The sequence below is a fragment of the Chiloscyllium plagiosum genome, unplaced genomic scaffold, assembly GCF_037043375.1.
Source record: "Chiloscyllium plagiosum isolate Xiang-an unplaced genomic scaffold, Cpla_swu_hap1 HiC_scaffold_9, whole genome shotgun sequence".
NCBI lineage: Eukaryota > Metazoa > Chordata > Chondrichthyes > Orectolobiformes > Hemiscylliidae > Chiloscyllium > Chiloscyllium plagiosum.
Window position 1 is genome coordinate 19,420,087 of NW_028270147.1, and position 13,212 is coordinate 19,433,298.

The 13,212-nt window shown below is 39.5% G+C and overlaps 1 protein-coding gene across 6 annotated transcripts in view; it reads right to left on the bottom strand.

Annotated features, from left to right (window-relative positions):
• Positions 1–13,212, bottom strand: part of znf644b (zinc finger protein 644b) — a 191,424-nt gene that overhangs the window by 11,218 nt on the left and 166,994 nt on the right. For all 6 annotated transcript variants that reach the window (XM_043698769.2, XM_043698765.2, XM_087990444.1 and 3 more), the window contains 2 exons: positions 8,487–11,707; positions 1,461–2,072 (listed from right to left, as the gene is read on the bottom strand). In XM_043698769.2, coding sequence (XP_043554704.1) covers positions 1,461–2,072; positions 8,487–11,707 — 3,833 coding nt within the window. The remainder of the gene's footprint in view (positions 1–1,460; positions 2,073–8,486; positions 11,708–13,212) is intronic.

The following is a 13,212-nucleotide window of genomic DNA, read 5'->3' on the forward strand; positions in this document are numbered from 1 at the left end:
GCTAAAACCTGATGCAATTATGGGACTCCAGACATTTACTTGTTACTACTACTACTACTCATCCTGCAGCCACAATGACATTCTAACTAGAATTTTCCAGAAGCTCCTGGCTAAAATCCTGCATTAACTAAAACAGATAACTTCCTGCAAACTTTAAGGTCAATTCCGGTAGCCAATGTAAAGCCATTGCAAAATCAGCTAGAAAAATCATCAAGCTAATTAGATTTGATAAAGTGCGGCACTGGAAAAAGCACAGCAAATCAGGCAGCATCTGAGTTGCAGGAGAGTTGCCTTTTCAGGCATAACTCTTCATAAGGGCTGGGATGGGGGGAAAAGGGGGGCTGAGGAATAAATAGGTGGTGGGGGTGTAGGACTGGCAAAAGGTAGGTGGGATGGCGATAGGTGGATGAAGGTAGTGGTGATTGTGATAGGTTGGTCGGAACTATGTAGTGGATAGGTGGGAAGGCAGATAGACAGGTGGATCAAATCAAGAGGGTGGAACCAAGTCGGAAGGTTGGATCTGGGGTGGGATGGAGGGAGGGCAGATTTGGAAACTGGTAAATTCAACATTGAGGCCTTGTGGATGTAGGCTTCGGAGGTAGAAGAGGAGGCGTTCCTTCTCCAGTTTGTGGGTGGCCTTGTTTTGGTGAAGGCGGCCCAGAAGGGACATGTTATTGGGGGAGTTGAACTGGATGGCCATAGGTAGGTGGGTTGGTTGATGCGTACAGACCCAAGACGTTCCCTGAACTGTTCCGCGGGTATGTTCTTTGTCTCTGTGGTTTCCTCCACATTATCAAGAGCAAGGATGCAGTAAATGAGGTTTGAGGATATGTAAGTCAATCTTTGCCAGATTTGGAATGATCCTTTATTCCCTGAAGCTAATTAATTACCCAAGAACAGATAAATAATTACTTCAAATATACTGGATAGAGAAATCTCAATTATTCCCACCCATGATCTGCAGAATTATTGTAGAACTGATGACCTGTTAATGGCTCATTCTGGGTCCCTAATAAGCATAGGGTCTTAACTTAAATTGTCACATAGGGGCATCACTGATTCAGATGGATTACTGAATGCCTAAAAAGAACATGTGGTCCAAAACAGTATTATGCACATTTCTATCAGGGAACAAACGGACAAGACTATGACTGATATTCTGGGTTTTAGAGGTAATTTTATTCCCTTGAAAGATTAGATGGTGCTAATCTTTGAACAGCACAAGGTGAAATGTCATAGCCAAGTTCTCATAACCCTCAGAATAATAACCCGAGAAATCTTTAGTATCAATCATGTCATAATGAATTGATAGACAATTAACAACGTTCAGGCACATTAGTGCCAAAAAGTTTACACATTTTGAAAGTGCATGAAAATTTTTAAACTCTTCAATTGCCATAATTGATCTTCTTAATTCCTTTGCTTCTGAATACATCATACCTCAAACAATGATGGCTTACCTGTTTGATAAGCTATATCCGCACTTGTCACTTGTTGTGATGATGTACTGGGCTGCAGAAGTGAACTGCCAAACTGCAGTTGAAAGGGGCGCCTGTGATTTGGTAGTCGTTTCTTTGCAGTTTGAGCATAAATTCTTCCCGGCTGGGATTTTATTAATGATGACGTTTCCTCTCCAAATTTATTCTTAAGAATCTGCATTAGGGAACTTGACTGTTCATCTGTCTCATTAAGCTTTTTTGGCTGCAGATCTGAGAGGTCATGCAAGTCTGATTGTGGTGAGGGGAAGGATTTTGTTTTCAATTCATTTTGCTGCAGTTTTATTGTTATACCATTTGGAGCAAGAAATAAGCCATCACTTGATGCAAATTTCTGTGATACAAAGGGCTTGTACCTAAACTGTTTGCTACTCAGTAATTTTGCAATATTTTCAGCCTCTGCTTCGTTTTGCATCATTTCAGTCAAAATGCTCAGTGGAGATTTGTGTGCTTCTAACTCCGTCTTCCCCAACCTCTTCAAATGACCGCGGACATGATTCGACAACCCAACCTTTGTATCAAACCAACCACCACACAAAGGACATGTATTTTCAGTTGAGGAACCAGATTTTACTTCTGTTAAAACAAAACACAAATAAAAGGTTACTCTAATAACAGTAATGGTGGACTCAAGTGAAAATATGATAATCAACTACTCTGCATCTATTTCTGTAAATTTCCATATTTAAATTTTACTAGTATTATAAAAGATTCAGCTTTATAAAAGAAATGGTATCAGTAAAGTAATACTGAATACCACAACTATTTGAAATATTTGCATTTATGCACGAGAAAATCAGTTTTTTTTTACATTAAACTTTAACGATACAATTTATAACCTAGTGCCAATATTGTAGTTGCAAAACAATGGCACTGATACTGCCCATTAAGGATTTTTGGTTGGCATAGTAGAGTTTTCCAGAAGTTTCCCTGGCTTGAGATGAAGCACAAATTATAATATTTGGGTCAAATTTTATCAGATGAAAAGCGGAGAAATTGTGCTGATTTGAAGTGGTGTCTATTTTGTTCCTACTCAACACAGTTTAATAATCTACCACAATGTACAGCAAGTGCAAAGTTTGATTCTTAAAATAATTATTTGTTCCCAGGATGCAAATATTACTGACAGAGCTAGCCATCGGCCAGAGTTGAAAAGCGCAGCAGGCCAGGCAGCATCCGAGGAGCAGGAGAATCGACGCTTCGGGCATAAGCCCTTCTTCAGGAATGAGGCTGGTGTGCCAAGCGGGCTGAGACCGCTGGGAATACGATAGGTGGAAGGAGGTGAGGGTGATAGGCCGGAGAGGGGGTGGGGGTGGGGCCATCGGCCATCCATATTTGCCTTCAAGAAGGTGACAGTGAATTGTCTTCTTTAACCACTACATCCACGTGAAGTTACACCTACAGTGCTGTATAAGATAGATTTCCAGGTTTTTGAACCAGAAACAGTGAAGAATGCAGTTCCAAATCAGGGTGATGTGTGATTTGGATAGGATTTGAAAGTAGTGGCACTGCTTTTGTTCTTCTATAATAGAGGTCGAGGTTTGGAATGCACTGTCAAAGAAAACCTGGTGCATTGGAGTTACATTCCTTTGCTCAGGTGCATAAAAATTGTGACAATAATTGCACTAAGATATATATTAGAATATAATGTTTTCATGTCTTCTCTTCTATATTCACAAATTTCAGTATTTTGTTTCTGTTTTACTATCAGTCTTGTTTTCTGTCCGGCAGAACTTTAATCTCTTCTCCATAATTACAATTTATTTTTGTGTTTCTTCAAGTCTACCACTGTAACCCTGCTTGATCAATTCTTTCTCAACCTCTCCTAGACTTGGTATGTTAATGCTCCACGAATCAACTGGAGTCTGTATCTGTTTGACACGAGTACTGATTTTCCTTACAAAAGCAGTGGAAAAACTAACAAATTAAAAAGCTTGGCTATGATGATTCATGTGACAATAGCATTAAAGCCAGAAACAAGCAACTCTAACAGTTACATATTTGAAGTTTCAGCTGCATGAAAACACAAGAATACCATACACAAATGAGACATAAACATCTCATTTGTGCAAATTCTTTTTTTACAGATGGCAGGGATGGCTCAGAGTACTTCCTCTTAAATGAATACACTGGCAATACTAAAACGTAATTGTACTATTCCTCAGGCTTGCACCTGGTGTGCATACTCCACTCTTAGCCCACACGTGCACTCAAATGAATTAAACCTTTCCAAAAGCTCCCAAAAAATCTGCTTGCTTAAGGAGAATTGATAACGACTTTGATACAGGAAACAATGTTGTCATTGGTTTAAAAAAAAAGTGTTTTAAAAGGTCTGCAATTGAAGTTACTTCAGCAAGATAAGGACCTTGTTTGGAAAGGGTTTTGTTAGTTGTCATCACAGGTCAAAGATATCTTCTCAACTGTTTCCCTAAGAGCAAGTACTTGGGGAATCAACTTTCTGCAACATTCATAAGGAGATGTTTTGAGTAAGATATTGTTGCCAAGCTCAACAATCATGCATCAGAGCAGCAAGGCTGTCATCCAGCCAATAGATCCTTTCATGGCAACATCTATGAATGATCTTTACTTTACAAATCTATTCTCCATCTAAACTGAAACTGGATTTAAAGGAAAGAATTACAGAAATTAAGGGACTCGGCAGCTGAAGTTAGGACCACTAAAGGTGAAACAAAATTTGGAGAGTACAATGTGGTACAAATATTACTAGAGAAAGTCACTGATGCAGACTCAAGAGAAATTTCTGAAGAGAATGATCAATGAAAGGGACACAATTGTAAAACTTCAGAAGGTCTGTCCTTGTTCTTAAAATTTGCCATGTTCCAACGATCCCCACTTTTCCAACGTCGGATGGAATTACAGGTTGTAAGTTGGATTTTTATAATTACTAGACAATTCTGGCTTGCTACATACCAGAATGAATCACCACTGGCTATAGACCTAAGTAACTGAAAGGTAGAACATGAAAGTTATCCATTGTTTATTGCTGTTATAATTTCAAAAGGAATTTATCTTTATTCATTCATGGGATGTGGGCTTCTCTGGCTGGGCCAATGTTTAGAGCTAATTACAAGTCGTCCTAGAGGGGTGGGGAGTTTCCAGCTTGAACCACTGCAGTTTATTTGGTCCATGCGCATCCAAAATGCCATTTAAAAAGGAATTTCAGAATGCTGACCTAGCAACACTGAAAAAGTAACAACATTTCCAAGTGAGGACATTGAGTGATTTGTTTGAGAACTTGCAGGTGGTGGCATTTCCACTTATCTGGTGCCTTTATCTTTTTAAGAGAGTAGTGGTCATGGATCAGAAATCTCAGCATAGTTTTGGTGAATTTCTGCAGTGGATCTTGTAGATGGTTCACACTGCCACTGTGTATCAGTGTTGGAGGGAGCAAACGTCAATGAATGTGATAATCGATGGGCTTTTGACCTGAATGAAGAAAAGCCTGCTGAAGCTCCACCCAACCAAGTAATTGGGAAGTGTTCCATCATACTCTTGTCTTGTAGGTGATGTAAATGTCTTGGGATCAAGCTGCAGAATTCCTAGCCTGTGACCTGGATTTGCAGCCATAGTATTTATTTGGTTAGGCCAGTTCAGTTTCTGGTCAATGTTAACCCGCATGATGTTGATAGTGGGGTATTGAGCAATGTGAACAGTATCGAATGTTAAGAATGATGGTTAGATTTCCTCTTGTTGCAAATGATCATTTATGCCTTGCAAGTGATAATCAATGTAATTTGCTGCTTCTCAGTCCGAGGTCTGGTGGAATTTCCACATTGACTGCTCCAGCACCTGAGGAACCGCAAATGGTACTAAATATTACTCCCACTTCTGACCTTGTGATGGAGGAAAGGTCATTGATGAAACAGCTAAAAATGGTTGGATCTAGACCTGAGACATTTCTATGGAGAAGGCCTGGACCTGGGATGACTGATCTCCAAAAATCATAACCATCTTTCTGTGCTATGCATGACTCCAATCAGCTTTCCCATAATTTCTTTGCTTTGCAAGTGCTTCAAATATGGCCTTGACTTCAAGGGCAATCAATCTTACCTCACCTCTAAAATTCAACTCATTTATCTATGTTTGAACCCACACTACAATGAGGTCTTGGCAGACCCTAAAGAGAACATCAGCAAACAGATTATTGTGAAGCAAGTGCTACCTGATAGCATTGCTGATGACTCCTTCCATCACTTTACATAAAATTATGAGAAGAATAATGAGGCTGAAATTGGTTAGTTTAGATTTGTCTGGCTTATGATGTACAGGATGTAGTTGGACTATTTTTCACATTATCAGGTGGATCTAGTATTGCCACTGAACTGAAACAGCTTAGCTAGGGACATGACAAGTTTAGAGCATGTGTCTTCAGCACTCTTGCCAAAATGCTGCTGGTGCCCATAGCCTTTGCAGTGTTCAGTACTTTCACCATTTCTTGGTATCACATGGATTGAATTAGATTGTCTGAGATCGAAGAACTCAGGCTGGCAGATTTTGGAAAAATACAGATGTAGCAGGGTTGGTGTTATGGGTGACTTCAACTTTCCCAATACTAACTGGAACGTCTTAGTGCAGATAGTGTGGAGCAGTTTTTGTCAAGTGTGTTCAGAAGGGTTTCCTTACTCATTATGTAGACAGGGCGACGAGGAGAGATTTTGGATTTGGTGTTTGGCAATGATACAGGACAGGTGTCAGATCTTGCATGGGAGAGCACTTGGGTGACAGTGACCATAACTGCCTCACATTTACTAAAGCTATGGTGAGGTAATTGAGCAGTTACCATGGGAAGATATTTAATTGGGGAAAAGGAAATTATGACACTATCAGACAGGAGTTAGGAAGTACAAATTGGGAGCAATTGTTCCACAGAAAGGGCACGACAGACATGCGGAGACTGTTTAAGGAGCAGTTGTTGTGAGTGATACATAAATTTGTTCCTCTGAGATAGGCAAGAAGGGGCAAGATTAAGGAGCCTTGGATGACGAGAACAGAGGAGCTTCTCGTCAAAAGGAAGAAGGCAGCAGAGGTTTCGGTGGAGGAAGTGGGGTGTAGCACAGCTTTAGGGGATTACAGGCTTGCTAGAAAAGAGATCAAATGTACTGAGGACAGCCAGGAGGGGGCACAAAAAAGGCTTGGCAGGAAGGAATAGGGAGAACCCAAAAGCATTTTACTCATACGTGAGGAATAAGAGAATGATCAGGGAGCAGGTCGGGCCAGTACAAGGTAATGACAGGCGTGGATAAAGTTGATAGCCAGAGACTTTTCCCCAGGGCAGAATTGACTGGCATAAGGGATCATAGTTTTAATATGTCAGGAGGAAGTATCGAGGAGACGTCAGAGGTAGGTTCTTTACACAGAGTTGTGAATGCATGGAACGTACTGCCAGTGGTCGTAGGGACATTTAAGCGACTGCTGGACATGCACATGGACAGCAGTGAATCAAGGGGTGCGTAGGTTAGGTTATTTTATTTTAGATTAGGATTAATCCTCGGCACAACATTGTGGGCCGAAGGGCCTGTTCTGTGCTGTACTTTTCTATGTCCTATGCTGTGGGGTACTCTGGAGGATGCTGAAATGGATGATTCACTTGGCAGCTTTGGTTGAAGTTTGTTACAAATATTTCAGCATTATCATTTTAACTGATATCCTAGGAACCACCATCCTTGACAACGGGGCTATTCATGGAGCCTGCTTCTCCTGTGACTGTGGAGCATTTGAAGCAATATTGGATTACGTATCAGTTGAAATTTCTCTAATATACCTGGAGGGTTTTTGAGATGAATGGCAGTAATAGATACAATGATATCAGAGGTAGGTTCACAGCACCCTCACAAGATTGGCTGTGTCAAAGTTTGGACCCGGCATCCAGAGAGAGGGTATATCCATCTTCTATTTAATTATGTACTGCAGAGGAACCTCGATTATCAGAATATCGATTATCAGAATATCAATTATCCGAATTTCGGATTATCCAAAGGAGATCTCAAAGTCCTAATAGAAACATTACAAGGAGGTGTTTCCAACACTGATCGCGTCTTTTGTTTACAATGATTAAAAATGAACTCTGCTTACTGAAATGCTACCAAGAACAGGGCTGGACATCGATGGTAGCCCAGGCACCTTCTCCAAATGACTGACCTCCCACCCTCCCTCTCTCTCTCTCTCTCTCCCCACAATTTCCCTGGAGTTCTACACAGAGGTGTATCCTAAACCCCACTCCACCCCCCCTCCAGATAATCTCGCCAACATTGTCCTGTACAGGGCAACGGTGGAACTTGTCAAAAAGTTGCAGTAAACAATTGTGCGCGCATGCTATTTGGAGACTCATCCCCCAAAGACAGCAGCAGTCTTACTGTTAGTGTTTAGTCCAGCTGCTGGCGGCGGGACGGGGTGGGGAGGTGCAGACTGGGGGCGTGGCTGGATGGGTGGGAGGGTGCTCATGTGATAATGTCTCCTAACGGGCAGCGGACTTAGCAAGTGCTCGCTCTGTCAATCTCGTTGAACTGGTGGGGTTGGGGAGGCTTCGGCAATGCTGCAGATCCCTTACACACAAGTGTGTGTCTGCTCAGAAACAAAGCCTGAGACAGAGAGAGGGAGCAAGGCAGGCAGAGTGAGGAAAAAGGAAACTTCAGAAAACTCCAACCCCCAGAGGAGAGGTATTGAATCAATTAACCGATTAAACAATTATCCAAATGAAATTGTGCCCACCCATCTCGTTCAGATAATCGAGGTTCCTCTATTTATTTTACTGCTGTTTCTTTCTATCTCTTGACATCAGATCTTCATAGGTTCAAAATGATTTAACTGTTTTGTGTTTTTATGTTTTATTCTGATTTACAAGCAATTACTATCTACTTGCTTTCTTAAGATTGCACATTTATCTGAAATACTTTGCACTTTTTAGTCAAAAATTCATAAAAATATAAAAATTCAATTCCTATGGATTTTACAGAAATAAATTAAGCTTACCCTTCTTTATTCTCCTAACAGGACCATCATTTTTTTTGATACGCCGCCTCTTGTCACTGGATGCTATTTGCTCTGGTGGAACCAGGTGCCGAGCATCGTAAGTTAAGCCAACTCTATAAAGATGTCCTCGCACATGATTTGACAAACCCACACCAGTGTCAAATACAGCTGGACAGTAGGGGCATGGTCGTTTCTCAGTATGAAAATCAGTCCAATTATAGGTTATATTAAGTGGAGCATCACGTTGATAAAGGACTGGATCCATAACATCTATACATCTAGCGTCACTATTAAAATGAAAATCTTCATTAACAAAATGGTCGTGGGAAGGATCTTGATATTCTGTAGAATAAAGACTTTGGTTACCATAGTCATTGTTGCCATAATCATGAATGCTAGTATCAAAATCATCGAAATCGTCATCATCGTCACTCTCATCATAAGTATCAAAATCATCGATTCCATTTTCGTCAATTATCTGAACTTCAGTACTGAAATAATGAGTTTGTTTGTCACCAATATCAAAATTATTTTCAGCAATAGTGACTGCCGTAGCACCATCCATGCAGTTACTAGTATCAATAATATCACTTTCAGGTAAGTTTTCTTCACCATCACATTCTGATGCATTTACACATGGCTCAAGTTTATTTAAAACCACAACAGGTGCTTTGTGAAACACATCTGGATACTGATCTAAAATATCATTTCCTACAGAGACACTAACCATGACATCCTTAACAGAATTTCTAACTGAAATAGCTCCACCGTCTACATGTTCTGTTTCTTCTGATATTCCATCATCATTGCTGTGAAAGTTGAAGCTACATTCCCCATCTGTGTGCTTTGTTTCCATAAATGTAGATGCAGGACTCAAGTCTTTTACTATATCAATATCATTTTTAGATTTCTCATATATCTGATCACCAATAACATGATCCTTCAACGACAGACCTCCATTGCTCCTTTTGACATCAATTTCTTCCTGCTCTCTAACATGCTCCTGTTGTAGAAAGCTACTCTTTTTGTTACCAATACTTAATCCTGTCACAATCTTTGTTGAAGATTTACTATAATCCAGCACAGAACCAGGCGAGTGATGCATCTCTTTTGTGGTTATATAGCGTGGCTTCTGTGTACCAGCAAAATCACAGACTTTGCTGTACAATGCAGAGGAATTCCCTAATGCTTCCGGTGCTTCAAAATCCCTTTTTATGTTTCGTCTCATGACAAATTCGCTTAGGTATTCAGACTGTTGTGATATAACCTTATTGCTCCTCACCAAATCAAATGGTTGTGAGCTGAAGCCAGGTACCTTTGCTCCGTGTTCACTTTTATGCTGAACGTGGTAAAGTCGCTGATGCAAGTATTTTACATGCTTTTTGAAAATACTCCTAGCTGGTGTGGTAAAAGGACATTTGCTGCACACATATACACCTCCTGACTTACAGTGATTTAATAAATTTTCTAACGATACACCTTTCAAAGGTTTTTGGCTGGACTTGTTAATAACTGCATCATGAATATAAATTTGATGACCTTCAAGTTCATCCATTGATGCTGCCATGAAGTTGCACTTATCACAGCAATAGTACCTTTTGTCCTTTTCATGTGTCTTAGCGTGCTGCACAAATGTTTTAGGACAGTTTGTTCCAAATATACACTGCGGACACTGCAATTTTGCATTCCGGCCTTCATCCTGAAATGTGCGGAGCTCACGGATCTCCTCCATCAACCTCTCTCTTTTTTCTTGATGAAGGCTCCTGTGCTTTTGGAGTGGTGCACGGTCACGAAATGCAATTCCACATTCTTTACATATATATGGTCTTGGCAGATTTGTTTTACTGTGTCCTTCTAAATGATAAATCATGTGCCTTTGCAAATGTTTTTTCTCTCTAAAATTCACATTGCATTTTGTGCAGGGGTAAAATGATGGTTCTGCCTCAGTATCATCATCTGATGGTGATTCAGATCCAGTTTGTATATCATCTATCTGTATAGCACTGCCTGGTGGAAAAACTGTTGAAACAAACGGTGAAGCTTCTTCGACATAAGTCGTTGTAGGCGCACTTGTTCGAGCTGTTTCTAAGTTTTTGACTGGAAGCTTATAATCACTAAAGATCAACTGTTTAATTGCTTCTACTGTTTCTTTGGGAAGATTTGATCCAGTCTCACCAACAAGGTTCTTTTTTGCAGGCAAGTATTTTGGTTTGACAATGGAAACTTTAGTATTTTCCATCCCCTCTAGAGTACCAGCAGAGTTTTTCGGTGCTAGGTGTGCATCTGTGTTTTCTAATTCAGAGAAATCTACCATCTGAACAATGTCCATTTTTCGTTTTCTTTTTCTTCCAAAGGGTAAATTTGGTTGGACTTGGGAACTTCTATCAATTTGAACAATCCGATCATCATCCTTTTCTTTTGTTAGCAAAAACTGCATGAACTCTTTTTCAGGGTCCCAGTTTAAGCCATCATTTAAAGTTTCTGATTCACCTCCACGAATTTCAGAAGAACTTAAACTTCTTTTTCCCTTTATCTGTCCTCTATTATCTTTTGTATTTTCATTTTCTGCACCATATAACAGCTGGCTTGTAGAAGCACCATTTGACTGGGCTATAGATTTGTGATCCACTATTGGCAATGAACTCAGCATTTTAGGTTGTGTATTAACTTGGCCCTGGAAAGGCACTAAATTGGGAACCAGTAACAGAACTGGGGCTGGTGCTAAGGTCTGAACTTTAGTTGAAGTACCAGACAATTTCGGAACCTGAACGGATTGAACAAAGCGAGACGATGAGCTAGAAGCTGCAACTGACTGGCACAGGGATTGAGAAATACTTAAAGAAACATCAGGCTGTTTTGCAACGGAAGATTTAGTTGTAGAGAGTTGTAGAACTGGGTCCCTCACAGCAGTTCCTATAGGCAAGGTAAGTTTTGCATTTGAAACAGTAGGAGCACCGCTTTGTATAAATGTAGTCTGCTGGGCTCCACTTAAGGCTTTTACAGGACTATCCCTGGACAGATGTTTAGATAAGCTTAAAGTATTGCTTTTTGGAACTGACATTTGATTCCCACTTAAGGTTTGAGGTATACTGGAAGTAACAGTGGTTGATGAGATCTTTTTCTCATCTTCAAATTCTCCTTTAGCACCAAGGGAATTAATATGGGTCTTCCCATTATCAGCATTATTCAGCTTAGATTCAGAGCCTCCAATTATGCTCATCCTGCAAGTCAGAAAGAGAAACAAGTTACTACCAAAAGACAATATAAACCCAATCTTTTAACTATTAATATTCATAACAACGATTCTCTTGAAATTCAATGATCATTGGAAATTAGTATGGCAGCTGCTGGTGTAGAACAATAAAGCTATCAGTTTATTAGCAATAAAATAATAGCCTTACAGGCAGGTTGTAAAGTTACAGAATTGTAGAGACTCAAGGCAAGCTCTTTATAGAAGGATACAATAAAACATTAACAATGCAGAGTTCCAAGACAAGATGTACAGCCTAAAGGCTTTGGCTTTACTTGGTACACAAATCCACACCATAAATTTAAATGTCAACTAAAATACTATAAGAGCTGATTAAATTTTATTAAATTCCAATTTAGTATTTCTATATGCATCTAAAAGGAGTTACCATAATTGAATTGTTCAAAAATGATAAGCAATGACATGAAGGAATTTCTATCTAGATTTCTATTTTCATGAATCCTATATGTATAGAAATGAAATAAAAGTGAGGCAAGTTATGAAACAAATTTAACCTTTAGAGCTCCATGGTTTTCAAATTACTATTCAAAATCTCCAGAACACACACAATTATATTATTCAAACACAGCTCAATGGAATACTTAAAACAGTTAATTTTATTATATTTACAATATCTTTCCATTAGATTAACTGCATGACTGAAATGATTGTAAAAACCTTAAACAATTTTGAATTTAAGGTGCTACTGCTTCATCAACCAGGAGATTAGTGGTTTCAACATCTATTACATCTACATCTTGTCTGTTGCTGAAGAAAAACGATTCCTGCTGTCTTTCTCAAATACTGGGAACTTTAATTATGTGTGAAGAATCAAGATTCCACACATTTTAGTTACAACCTTCCTGTTTCCCCTTCAAAACTCTCAGCTGCTGCTAAAATTGACCAATTTCCATGGGAACAAAATACACTTCCAATGAGATCATATTCAATGTTATCACTCTAAAATGGTGCTAAAACAGTTCCCAGCATGAGTCTGTGTGTTAAATACGCAGCAGAAGCTAAGGGGTGGGCACGTACAAACAGGTGCTAAGAATCACGACTGAAAATGTCAATGAATAGGAAAACAAGCCTGGAAATGCTATAATGTTTGTCTCATTTACCTTAACTGATTTTAATCAATATGAGCAACCTGTACAGAACAAGTGCTGTAAAATTAATTGCTGTGACAGTGAGCACTGGGAGTTTTATAACACATCCTTCCTTCCAAAAGCTCTCATTTAATTTGTAATCAAACAGAAAAAAATAACAAGCATTTAAAACCAGCTGCAACACTCAGAAATGGTGAAAGCTTTAATTTCAAATGACTCTGGTGTCCAAGATCCATAGCCAAATGTATGCTCAGTTAATTTAATATGCTGTACCTGTACTAGCTTTTCACAACAGGAAGCGACGTTGCTAACGAAGTGGTAAATTCAGTGTTAATGAGTGGTGGCTTCACTGTTACCACCTCAGAGG